Source organism: Tupaia chinensis, unplaced genomic scaffold, assembly GCF_000334495.1.
Source record: "Tupaia chinensis unplaced genomic scaffold, TupChi_1.0 Scaffold142619_1, whole genome shotgun sequence".
NCBI classification, from domain to species: domain Eukaryota; kingdom Metazoa; phylum Chordata; class Mammalia; order Scandentia; family Tupaiidae; genus Tupaia; species Tupaia belangeri.
Window position 1 is genome coordinate 538273 of NW_006202465.1, and position 13812 is coordinate 552084.

Consider the following 13812-nt stretch of genomic DNA (forward strand, 5'->3'; position numbering starts at 1 on the left):
AACCCTGTTCACCTGTCCCCCCGGGTCGGGACACATATTTGTCCACTTTCTATCAAATGCCAGGGTCCTGTTGTTTGACTGAATAGTATTCCATGGAGTTCATGTGCCACAGTTTTTCAAACCATTCATCTATTCGTGGACATTTGGGTTGGATTCATGTCTTAGCAATTATGAATAATGCCACAATAAACATAGATGTGCAAACACTTTTCATGAGTCAAATACTTCTATATTTGCATTTAAAACTGTCATTGTACAATATAAGAATGAACTGCATAATTCATGCTAATAACAAAAACTTTTGATTTGGGCTGGTCCCATGGTACATTGCTTAAGTGCTGTGCATTGGGAGACAGATTCCACATACACAATTTCTAATCCTGGCCCTGGTAACATGAAAAACAAGCAGGACACGTGTGTGCATGCACAAAATCCTGGTGGGAGGGAGAAATGGAGGGAAAAGGACTGTAGTAAAATCACTGGGATCTCTCTCTCTCTCTCTCTTTTTCTGTCTCTGTGGTGTATATGAGCACATGTACTCTCTGATGAAAAAAAAATTGAATTTTCTGGGGACAGCAGTGATGTAGTGGTTAAGGTGCTAGACTCTTACAAGGCTGACTGTGGTTTGAATCCCAGACCCAGCAGCTTGAAAATCATGCTCGGTACATGTGTGTGGGTGCCCAAAATCCTGAGAGGAGACTAGGGGAAAAGGGATTGTGGCATGGCCATCCCCATTGGGAGGTGATTTCTCACTTTTCCTCTCTCTGTCTCTCTCTGGCAAGCATACACATCCTATAGCAAAAACCTTTAAAATATTTAATTTTCCTTTACTTAGAATGACATTAAATAATAAATAAAAAATACCATGTCAAGTTTAACAATGGTCATAAATCACTAGGTTATAAATCACGGATAGTATGTACCCTCAATATGTTGAGATGAAACAGTACCTTACCTCTGTGATCTTCTTCTCCATATCCAAAACTTCAGTCTAGGGGCCAGCAGGTGATATGGTGGTTAAAACACTGGACTCCCACATGGCTGACCACAGTTTGAGTTCTGGACTGGGCAGTTTGAAAATCACATGGTGTGTGTGTGTGTGTGTGTGCCCCAAATCCTGAGAGAATCAATTGGGGTGTGCCCATCCCTCCTGGGGAGTGATTTCTCACTTTCCCTCTCTGTTTCTCTCCTTTAAGCACACATGCCCTATGGCAAAAATCTAAAAAAAAAAAAAAAGAAACTATTTCAGTATAACCATGAGAAAAACATCAAATTTCAATACAGGAACATGCTACTGGTTAATCAGAAAAGTCATGTATTTTTTCTATTTTTTTATTTAAATTTATTTGTTTACATTCATTCACTATACATCATTATAGCATACAAGCCACTATTTTTTTCTATTTTTAATGCAAAAATGCATCATGACTTTTGCAACAACCCAATGCAAAATATCTGATTAGCACTCAAAACTGTTAAGTTCATCAAAAATACAGAAAGTCTAAGAAAATGCTAGAGCCAGGAGAAGCCTAAAAAGACATAACAACTAAAAATACAATAGATAGGATCATAGAATACAAAAAAATAGGTAAAAATGAAGAAAATCCTTTATTAATTTTTTTTATTTGCCAGAAGGTGCATGTGCTCACCAGAGGTAGAGAGAGGGAAAATGAGAAAGCACCCTATGGGGGCTGGTCACACTGCAGTCCCTTCTCCTCCATTTCTCCCTCCTTTTGAGATGTTGGACACGCACATACATGTGCTCAGTATATTTTTTTTCTTTTAAGAGAGATTTTTGCTATAGGGCACATGCGCTTACTAGAGAGACACAGAGAGAGAGCAAGAAATCACCCCCCAGGGGTTACGGCCACACTGCAATCCCTTTTTTTCCATACTCCTCTCGGGATTTGGGGCATGCATACACATGTGCCCAGCATGAGTTTTAAGCCACCGGGTCCAGGACTCAAACCATGGTTAATTACATGGGAGTCCAGGTACATAAGCATTATGCCATCTGTTATGCCTGCTCAGTATATTTCTCAAGCCACCAAGTCCAGGACTCAAATCACATAGTTAGCCATGTGGGATCTCATCAACTAAACCACCATGCCACTGGCTAGTCCAATGGAAATCTTAATAAACTATGGACTTTAACTATAATTTATAAATATCGGTTCATTAATTATAACAAACACAGCATACTAACATAAGATGTTAATAATAGAGGAAATGGGCTGTGGGATACATGAGAATACTGTACCTTCTCAATTATTCTGTAAATCTACAACTTTTAAATTATTTTTTTAAAGTTCTGCCATAGGGTCCATGTGCACGCCAGAGAGAGAGTGAGAGAGGGCAAGTGAGTAATCACACACCCTCCCCACCTATAGGGGCATGGTCACATCACAATCTCTTTTCCTCCATTCTCCTCTTGGGATTTTACACACACACACAACACACACACACACACACCTGGCATATTTTTCAAGCCACTGGGTCCCGGATTCAAACTGCAGATCAGCCATATGGGATCCAGCCACCTTTACCATCATGCTACTGGCTGGCCAAAGAAAGCTATTTTTAAAGGAAAGAAAAAAACATGCCAAATCAAAAGAGAACACTTTTTATTTAAGTACCATTAATAGCACTTTCTTTCTCTTGCTTTTAGAACAAGATACCTTATATCATTATCTCACATTGAACCTTGGAAATACGTAGCCAGCCCCTCCTCTGTTCCAACCTCTGTTTTCCAGATCTCAAGATGGGATTGTTTTGGTCATTTATTAGAATCCCTGAAAGGCCCAGAGTAACCTGGGAGCATGTTGGAGCATAGCTGAGAAGGCCACCATAGACTAAGTTCTGTTCTCTGAGCTTGCCTGGGTTTCTGGAAATGTACCCACAGTCATAGTCTAAAGACAGTCCTCACTCAGGCCATAGTGTGTTCCTGAAAGAAGTCCCTCCTCAACAGGGTGGGCAGTGTGGTGTCACAGCATCCTAGAGCTGGAAGGAACCTCAGTCATGGTTCTACTACAGCCTCCCTTCACCTTTTAGGGAGAAGGACATAAACAGAGTCAGAGGGAGGGACAGAGGCTCCCATTATTCTGGCCCACAATGAGTGACATTATGAACCCTGACCAGCCCCAAGTCTGGGACTGTCTCCATTCAGTCCAGGTCTGGACCTGCCTTCCCTGTCCCTGTGTGTTTCTAGTAGCCCTAGTTGCTACTACACCTTTCCACAGAGCCTCTTCCATGTTTCTCTGGGCATGTACTGTGTGTGTGTGTGTGTGTGTCTAGGTTCCAGTTTGGATAAGGCCAGAAACAGAAAAGAGAAGGCTCCTGTCACTGCATTTCCAACTTGGATTTTCCTCGGGGACAGGGATGGGGACAACAGTGTGCGACCCCAGGCTGGGAGGGCTGCTGTAGCAACAACTGCACATCTGAGACCAAGTACTGCCATCAGTGTCATTAGAGAAGAATGCACAGTTGGCAGTAGCAGGGGAGTCCTGGCTGGAGGGAGCAAAATGCCTCGACTCCATGAAACCAAGAGAGGGCTGTGGGGGAGTAGACTCAGAGGCAGGGAGTGCAGCCTCACCAGGAACAGGAATCCCTGGACCAGAAACCCACCCTGGACTTCCTCAGATCTTCAGAGAAAGGCCATATCCTAGAGACTGTTGTCATGGCAGCAGCTGCCAGCCACCTTCTCATTTGTAAGACATACTGGGCAAGCTACTTAACCCTTCCGTGACTCAGCTTCTTCATCTACAAAATTGGACACAATAGTAGTTAACTACCTCACAAGACAGTTAAGAGTAGTCAATGAGTCAAAATTTATAAAGGACCTGGGATAGTGTCTAGCACATAGAAAGTACTCTGTAAGCATTAACTACAGTAATCGTAAGATAGTATGACATAGTGCTAACAATACTGCTAATTATCATTCTATCATTAATATTTTAAAGTTTATTTTTAAATTATTTCTTCCATGAGTGAGATAGAGACAGAGATATCACCCCTAATAAGGTCTTGACATTGCAATCCACCCCCAGCCTCAGCCAGCCCTGGATCATGGGTACACATGTACCCTGTATACTCAGAAGGGTCTCTGGAGCATGAACCTGGAACCTTCCCATGTAGGTCTGCCTCATAGAGAATGCATTTCACCACTATGCCACAATTCAGCCCCCTTGTTAATATTGGTTGAGGACTTTATGCCAGGCATTATGTGTGTAATCCTCACATAATATTTTCTCATTAAATTTTTTTTCTTTTAAGACGGATTTTTTACTATAGGGTGCAGGCACTCTCTAGAGAAACTGAGAGAGACAGAGAAACAGAAAGTGAGAAATTACCACCCAGGAGGGATGGGAACACTGCAATCCCTTCTATTCCATTGTCCTCTTGAGACTTTGGGCATGCATGCACACATGCCCAACGTGAATTTCAAGTCACTGGGTCCAGGACTTGAATTGGGGTCAATCATGTGAGAGTCCAAGACATAACCATTACACCAGCTACTGGTTCCAAAATTTTTCTTTTTAGGTTTAACATCGCCAGTTATTTCAACCATTTCTGATGTGACTTTTTTTTAAATTCCTTCGTCATTCTATATGTTTCTGAATTTGTAAATATCTCTGAACATATTGAATATTCTACCTGGTATAGAATGGAATGATCATATCTCCATTCTTTATACTATAATAGGTGCCATACATCTATAGATACATCCTAAGATCACAGCAGACTTTATAAGTACCATATAATTATTGAATCCAGTTGAAATCGCAGTAAACTGAGAGCCCCTCCTAATCTGTTTCATACATCCAACTGTTAATAGACTTTTGTCAATCACTGTATTTTTTATATAGATTTTTTGCTATAGGGCATGTGAACTTGCCAGAGTGAGAGGGAAAGTGAGAAAGCACTTCCCGTGGAGAATAGTCTCTCCCAATCCCTTTTTCTTCATTTCTCCCTGATTTTGGAATTTGGGGCATGGACACACACACATGCACTCAGCATGTTTTTCAAGCCACTGAGTCCGAGACTCAATTTGCACTGTTGGTCATGCGGGATCCTGCTGTGTTAAGCACTATGTCACTGCCTGGCCCAATGAATTTTAATACTCTGAATGATCACAACTCTGAATCTTCAATGAAATGTCTTATAAGGTAGTGAGTTCTTCATCACAAGATGTAAGGAGAGTAAAGATAAAAACGAGGAAATGAATGAATGGTACAGTTTCAGAAAAGAAACCATACGATGAGAAACCAATCCTTGGTAAAAACATAAAGAATGCTTACTGAAACTTGGTTTAAAGCTACATCACAGGAAAAGGTAAAAGAGTAATGGAAAAGATAGAATGGTGGGGGAGCCATAAGGTGGCATGGTGGTTAAGGGCACTAGACTCCCACATGGCTGACCATGGTTCAAGTCCCAGATCTGGAGACTTGTTTTCTTACTTTCTCTCTTTCTCCCTCTCTCTCTATGTCTCTCTCTGGGAATATTAAAATGATAATAATAATAATAAATAAAGTTAAATAAAATAATTATTTAAAATAGATATAATAGTGGGGACAGTAGGTGGAATGGTGGTTAAGGTGCTAAATTCCCACAGGGTCAACTCCAGTTTGAGACCCAGGCCTGGCAGCATGCTTTCTCACTTTTCTCTCTCTCTCTGATCAAATTAAAAAATAATAATAATAAATGCAATTAAATAAATAATTAGAAAAAAATAATCACTATTATTGGGTTTATTTATTCCATATGGAAGAGAGAGAAACAGTACCCTTAACAGAGTTTGTTTGAGAGTTTTTTGCTATAGGGCACATCCACTCGCCAGAAAGACAGAGAGAGACAGAGAGACAGAAAGCAAGCAATCACTCCCTCGGGGGGATAGCCATGCCACAATCCCCTCTCCTCCATTCTCCTCTTGGGATCTTGGGCATGCATGCACATGTGCCCGGCATGAGTCTAAGCCATCCGGTCTGGGACTCGGATTGTGGTTGCCCACATGGTAGTCCAGCGACATAGCCATTATGAGGAAAGTTCTCACTCTACATTATAAAAAGGATAGCCAGATATCACCTGTTACAGAAATGAAATAAGATGGAAAATTTTAACAAACTTGCTGGATGAATGCGCTCAGCAGAGAGAGACAAAGACAGAGAAAGCATCAGTGGGGTGTGTTCACACTGCAATCTCTTCTCCTCCATTTTTCCATCCTGTTGGGATTTTGCGGCATTTAAGCATACACATGTCCAGCATGATTTTTATTTTATTTTTGCCACAGGGCACATGTGTTTGCCAGAGAGAGACAGGGAGAGGGAAAGTGAGAAATCACTCCCCACAGGTATGCCACACAATGCCTTCTCCTCTCAGGATTTTGGGCATCCATACACACGTGCCTAGCACAATTTTCAATCCACCAGGTCAGGACTTGAACCATAGTTGGCCATGTGGGAATCCAGTGCCTTAACCACCACACCATCTGCTGGCCCTTTATCATGGTTTTCAAGCTGCCAGGACAGGGATTTGAGCTGCAATCAGCCATGTGAAATCTGGCTCCCTTAACCACTAGGCAATAACACTAGCCCCCAAAAGTTCCTAAAATGGGAACTTACACATGGGAGTTATTGCTCAGAAACTTACTCAACAGCGTGAGTTTGAAAAATAAAAACTTCTAAAATCTTCACAGTTCTGATGCCTACCTACCTTAAAAGTGCAGAACATGGAAAGAGGAGAAAGGCTGATCTTGAACAAAAGGCTTCTGCATGAAAAAGTAGCATCCAGGCTGTTAGGAGTAGGTTAGATGTAGGCATGAGGCTGAAGATCATAGAATACCATTAGGTCCAATAACATATACCCGCAATGGACAATTGAGTATGTTAGGCATGATTTCAATACTGTTATTCAGTATATGGTCTGAGTAAAAATTGTGCATAATTTAATACCAAATAGCTTCTCTGACGCATCTTGCAGTCTCAAGGCCCAAATATTTCATTTAATAAATTTATACAAATGTTTTCAATCAGAAGTACCAAGAAGGTAAGGATTTAGAGTCTTAGTAAAATCTATTTCTTCTTCTTTTTTTTTTTTAAGGGAGATTTTTGCTATAGGGCATGTGTGCCCACTGGAGATACTGAAACAAAGAAAGTGATAAATCACCACCCCAGGGGGGATGGCCACACTGCAATCCCTTCTCCTCTATTCTCCTCTTGGGATTTTGTATGCACACACATACACCTGGTATGAGTTTCAAGTCACCAGGTCTGGGACTTGAATCACAGTCAGCCATGTGGGAGTCCAGCACCTTAACCACTATGACACGTGCTGGCCTCCAAATCTATTCTATTTTTACTAATAATTATTGAATAATTTATATATACATATATAAACTATTGTGTGTACATACTTTTCTCTCTTTGTGTGTGTGTGTGTGTGTGTGTGTGTAGAGAGAGAGAGAAAGAGAGAAATGCCATGCCATGCCTTGCACCAAGAACTCTCCCTTTTTATATAATCAATAAATGTTTTGAACTATTTGTACTTTGATGGACAAATGTGTATTTTCATTCATGAAAACCAAAACATTCAATCTTTTTAGATTTACATACTTTACAAATTTATCTGTTTCTAGAGGTCTACAACTGAGTGCCTACCAATATGGACTGAGCTTCTATTTGTGATATAGATCTGGAGGCTCAAAATAAGCAAAATGGTGATGTCAAGGGAAACTGACAGATTGCCTCCCATGAAAGAGATAAGAAATAAAAACAAGTTGATAAGAATCTAAATGGAAATGAAAGAGTTATGAGTGTGGACTAAATCGGGGGGTATTGGGATAGAAGGATACTGTACAGCTTCGTGAAGGTGCAATGATCAAATTTCAGTGCAGGATCTGAACTGCAGGGGCCTTGGTGGCTGAGAAAGAGAGGGTGGGGAGGAGAGGGGTGGGATCAGAAGCAGCCAAGAGGAGGAGCGAATACCTCCCCTGATCAGACAGTTGCTGCCTGGCTCTGGTAACCAGGGAAAGGCAAATATAAACAAAGAGAGGTGAGTGACAAAGCCTGGTGTGCTTGGGGTCAGGAGATTCTGTCAGGATGTTGCAGCTCAGCCTCGGGTCAAAGTGGTGACTGGGGATCTGAGCTCGGCAGTGACGCGTGGGCCTCACGTGACCAGGAGCCTATGTCTGCCCAAGTCCCTCTCGTCCTGGTCCTTTTTGCCTCTCCAGACACCGTCTCTCTGTTACTCTTTGGTCGAGAGGGACAGCAGAAGGAAGTAAGTTCCCTCAATCCTCTGAAATCGGTGCGAGAGAGTCCAAGCTGCTTAGTAACCCCCGGGATCAGATCCCGAGAGCAGAGTCCAGGCCTTTCCTTCCGCTCCAGCCCCGCCCCCCCGCGCCCACATTTCTGTGCAGAAAATGGTGGTCTTGAGGGTAGGGAGGAGGGTGTCCCCCACCTCCGGAAGGGAGGGAGAGACGCTGGAAAACATCCTCGCTGGTGCAGCAGATTCAGTAGATATTGAGGAATATTTTAACCCGCTTCCCATGTGAAATGACAAGCTTTGCAGAGTGAGGTGGTAGGGGCACGGAGGATGAAGCTTGATGTCCCTGTGTACTTTTATTTTTAAACTTTATTGTTCTCAGTCACCTTCATTTCACTATTTGGTGCAGCCTCACCCTGGCATATTAAGAGCCCCTAGGAAGAGGGGGTGTGTCACAGTCCGTCAGCCGTCCCTCCTCCCTGCTCTGCACTCTCCTTCCCCTCCTTCCCCTCCCCAGCCTGGCGTCTGTCTGCAGGTCACAGCCAGGCACCTCGAGGAGAGGACGAGTAGGAGCTCACGGCCGGGAGAGGTCCAGGTCGGGAAGGGGTGGGCAGTGGACCGGGACTGGGGTGCGAGGGAGGATGCCGACTGAACTGAGTCCACGGGCCCCACCGCCTCGCCCCTATCACTGCAGGAGAGGCCTGTGGCAAGGCCTGCCGGGAACATGGTGGGTTTCGGGAAGGAAGGGGCGACCGAGGAGCGGCGGGGTCCCGAGGCGGGGTCCCGAGAGCAGGGGAGCCGCTCGGGAAGCGCAGGTTTGAGGACCCAGGAAATGGGCGGTATTGGAACCCAGGGCCGGGGGTGTTGGTCCAACCGCCCAGTGTTCTGACGCTTGCTCTGCCTTCTTGTCTCCTAAGAATAACTGTGCTCGAAGAAGAGAATTGTCAACATGGAAAAATCAGGCGCAGAAAATGAGGAGCAGCCACAGAGCGCGCCGAAGACAGAAGAGGAGCGGCCTCCTGCAGAGCACCCCGAAAAGCAGTCCTCCGAGGACCCATCTTCGGAGGAGCAGTCCTCGGAGGAGGAGGAGTTCTTTCCCGAGGAGCTCCTGCCGGAGCTGCTGCCAGAGATGCTCCTCTGCGAGGAGCGCCCCCCGCAGGAGCGCCTTTCCAGGAAGGACCTGTTTGAGGAGCGCCCTCCCATGGAGCAGCCTCCCTGCGGAGTAGGAAAGCATAAGCTAGAAGAAGGAAGTTTTAAAGAGAGGCTGGCTCGTTCTCGCCCACAATTTAGAGGGGACATACATGGCAGAAACTTAAGCAATGAGGAGATGATACAGGCAGCAGATGAGATAGAAGAGATGAAGAGAGTAAGAAACAAACTGATGATAATGCATTGGAAGGCAAAACGGAGCAGGCCTTATCCTATTTGATGTGTCCGGCACATTAAAAATTCGGTTTTACTGGGTAATAGCATTGCTACTTGAACTTTCTGTTTGCATTTTCTTATATGCCTTTTCCCATCCTAATCTTAACTATTTGCGTGGCTTTGTTTTATTGATCTGGCTTGGAACTGGCAGAGAATTGATTTTTCCCTACTAAAAGCTGCAATCTTTCCATCATTAGCCCCATCCATTTGCATGGGAAGTTGTACATTATATATTGTGAAGTGCAAGAAGCAATTTTTGAATTATATATATGTATATATATATACATATATATATATATACACACACACACACACACATATATAGCATCCCATTTTGTAAAAAAAGTACATGTATATTTATATATTAATATGCAAAGGAAAACTAAAAGTATATACTTCAAAGGTTTAAAGTGGCTATGTTTTAAGATAAAAGGTGATGACTTTTTTTCGTTATCTGAATTTTTCATTTTTTAAGACACATTTTACTTGCATTGGAAAAGTAACATAATTTTTAAATGTGAAGCAATTTTAAAAACTGTCAACTAGCTTAAAAAGACAAGATGGTACTTAATAAATCCTTGTCAAAACCTTAAAAAAAGACAAGCGCACCCTATGTTTCTTCTGACTCTCCTAGGCAGAAATATAAGCCAGGTATTTATTATATTTCTTGAAGGGTTATTTTTTTCCTCATTTACTTAGGAATAATACTTGCCATTCAGTGCTGCCATGGAACCAAATGAGATGAAGATTGTGTGAGCTGTGTTTGGATTTTTGTGCCTACCTGTACATGCAGAACCCTAACCCCTAGAATCCCTTTAAACATACGGGATAGTACCCCCAAGGAGGTCTCATTCGTGCTCACAATTTCTGTGTGATTCCAGGTGAGTGCCACATTCTCTTCCTGGCCTGCTGTACTCTCAGACACTGCAGTATCTGCTAGGTACAGCTGCCCCTTCTCACGGGTTCTGGTTCTTCCACCGGGTCCTAATCACTGCTGCTAATGTGCTGACGTTCTCAAGGTACAAAGCTTCACTGATTGCTCTGGTGTCCCTGGTAGGCCAAAGCTGAACCATGTCTCTTATGGAGAATGCCCCTCTTCCAGCTTTAACATAGGCGTTACATTTATCCAGGTGGGAACCATAGATGTTTAAAATGTCTTTTAAAATTGCTTAACAAACTAGTCCTTTCCATTTTTTCCCCCTTAAAGCCTCCCTTTTCTCCACGGGATTCAAACATGAGTCCACTGGAACCTGTGCTAGGAGACAGATCCATGAGCCAGACACCCTGCTGTGTACTTTGAGTTGGAACCATCCTCCCAAATATCTGAGGATAAGTATGATCTTAATTGCCTAACTTGCCTTAGGATGAGTTCTCTCTCAGGGATTTCTGGCAGACTTGCCTTTACAATTCAGCTGACTTATTCAACTTGTATAAGTTAAAGAGGAAAATAAAGGTTAGGCTCAAACTAGGACATTCCCCTTCTACATCACTCCATATAAAATAGAAACGTGGGCCAGCAGGTGGCATGGTGATTAAGGTCCTGGACTCTCACACGACTGACCACGGTTCAAGTCACAGATATGGCAGCTTGAAATGCATACCGGGAACCTGTGCATGCATGCCCAAAATCCCAGAAGAAGAATGGAGGAGAAGGGATTGCAGCATAGCCATTCTCCAGGGGGTGATTTCTCAGTTTCTCTCTCACTATCTCTCTCTTTCTCCATGAGTGCACAAACCCTATGGCAAGAACCTGGGGGAAAAAGAAAAAACATGTGTAACTGCTTTTTAAGGTAATAAAGTACTATAATGCATATATGTATATATGTACATACTCCAAATTGTGATTTCTATATTTATAAATCTCAATTTTTTATTTTATTGATCCTGTTAATGCTAGAAATACAGATAGTGGTTAATAGTTTTTAATAATTATCACTCAGGCTAGCCTGTGGCCTGATGGCTGTAGTAGCCAGATCTCACATGGCTGACTGCATAGTTCAGTCCTAGCCCAGTGGCTTGGAGACCACTCCAGGCGCATGTGTATTTATGGACAAAATCCCAGCATGATGGAGAAATGGAGGAGAAGGGATTGTGACATGACCTTGACGGAGATGCTTCCCCCACACCTCTGTCTCTCAGGTGAGCATACCTGCCCTCTGGCAAATTAAAAAACAACATATGACCTAGTCAGGAAGTCGTAAGTTTCTTTTTGACTCTATAGGCTTCGGTAAGTGTGTTCGCTTCTCTAGAACTATGATTTTCAATTCCAAAGGGAACAAAGTGGGAAAAGGATTGTTTCCTCAGATCAATATTAACATTATTTAACTATTTTATACGTTGTGTTTCGCTTGCAAAAACCTGGACGGGGGGCCAGCAGGTAGCTTGGTGGTTAAGGACACAGGACTCCCACATGGCCGTCCTCAGTTCAAGTCCAGACCTGGCAGCTTGCTTTCTCTCTCTCTCTCTGTCCCTCTCTGGTCAAACTAGAATAAATAAATAAATAAAGTTAAATAAAATAATTCTTAAAAAAAAAAAAAGAACCTGGACTGTACCTCAGACCCCCTAAATCTACTTTTCTGTTAATTAGAACACTGAAGGGGAAAGCAGGCACTGGGATATACAGCATGCTCCTGAAGAATAAGAATAAAGTATAACATAAAGAAAATATAGGTAATCATATCCATTAAAAGGATGAAAGGCTTGGCCGAGCATATTTTAGGTAAATAAAAACAACTTCGCTATTTTTTATAACATAAAATTGAGATGATTTCTTAAAGCAAGACCATAAACAACATAAAAAGCTAAGAGACAGCATCTTAGCAACATGGATTTTTTCATGACTGACATTAAGCAATGCCTTGCATTCCTTCCTTGCACTATGAGAAGAATACATCAGAAATATGAGCGGGGGAGAAGGGGTTCAAAAAGTTCATAGAAAACACGTACTACGAAAAAACTGCGTGGATTTCAAAATATTTTTTGTTTCAAAATAAACTTGTACTTACATTTTTCCAAGAACTTTTATAAGACTCCTCCTAAATTCAGCTTTTCTTCGCTAATCATCTCACAAAACAGTTCAGTCAGCCCTGTGCCCATGGCTTTGTTTTTGTTTCAAATTTTCTCTGGATGATGCCATTTGCGGAGCTCTACAAGTCTCCAGACCATTCTTTGGGGTTATGGCAGCCTGGTGAATGCTGGTGGGGCTGGAGTTCTGGCTGGAGTGAAATAAGGTTTCAAGGGGATGTTGTGCCTGTTTAACATGGCAGGACCAAACCATCCCCGCCTGGTGATCAGGGCGTAGCACCCAGGCCAGATGTGGAAATGCGCACCCAAACTGCACTCCTCTCGAGGGTGGCCCTGCCTTTCACTATCCTGCTCCAACCTGCAGCAGGCACCAGGCCCTCCCAGGCTGATGGCCAGGCTGTCCTGGACAGACACACCCGGAGGAGAACAACTACCCCACTGTAGCTCAGAGCACTTTACCTTTTCCTCCTTTCTCTTTTGGAAAATGTTTTATACGGAAGGAGATAAAGCTCCAAAGCTTCCTGGCAGAACATATTGATTAGGAGAGTCCTGGGGCAAGCAAAGTGTGAACTGGGTCTGACCAGATAACCTGGCAGTGGAGCAGAAGGGACAACCCTTCTCCCAGAGCCCAGTGAAGCAGTCCCCAGAACAACTGAAGCAAAAAAATAAAGTTAGACCACAGAGAACACCTCACTCATCCCACTCCTGTCCACCTTGTTCAGAATCCCAGAAGGGTCTCAAATGAGCCCTGGCCTGATGGAGTGCAGGTGGAGGGTGGGTCGGTTCTGTGATGACATTAGTACTGTGTCTGCCTGGTGCAGAGTATTTGATATCCAGGTCAGCCCAGGTCCGGAAATAAAGGAGATTCCCAAACCAAAGGAGCTGGCAAAGACATGGGGTGCTACAACTCAGGAGAAATGGAGTGGCACCTCCTGTCTGAACAGCCCCCTGCCCTACAGGCCCAGCCCACAGCTTGGGGGCATGACAGCCAAGCTGTGAACTGGTGTAAAGTTGCTTGTTAAGGCATTGATGGTGGAGTTTCAGCAGCACCCGGAGCCTGGTTCTGTGGGCAGGACGTAGGGCCTAATGGGAGGTATTTATGCCATG

General features: G+C 43.3%; 1 protein-coding gene across 5 annotated transcripts; it reads left to right on the forward strand.

Moving 5' to 3' along the window:
* Positions 1–7983: 7983 nt before the first annotated feature.
* Positions 7984–11253, forward strand: TCEAL1 (transcription elongation factor A like 1). Of its 5 annotated transcripts, none has more exons than XM_006163556.3 (3): positions 8092–8271; positions 8792–8851; positions 9174–11253. In XM_006163556.3, exon 3 carries the CDS (start codon positions 9206–9208, stop codon positions 9683–9685), a length of 480 nt encoding a protein of 159 aa, XP_006163618.1. In that variant the 5' UTR covers positions 8092–8271; positions 8792–8851; positions 9174–9205; the 3' UTR covers positions 9686–11253. The 5 variants fall into 5 exon arrangements, with proteins under 5 accessions (XP_006163622.1, XP_006163618.1, XP_006163619.1 ...); XM_006163555.3 differs by having other exon boundaries at positions 8093–8271; positions 8774–8851; XM_006163560.3 differs by lacking the exons at positions 8092–8271; positions 8792–8851 and adding an exon at positions 7984–8046.
* The last annotated feature ends 2559 nt before the right edge of the window (positions 11254–13812 follow it).

Bases quoted from the DNA above. Each gene is read 5' to 3' on its own strand.
- TCEAL1 (XM_006163560.3), top strand. From the start codon at position 9,206: ATGGAAAAATCAGGCGCAGAAAATGAGGAGCAGCCACAGAGCGCGCCG.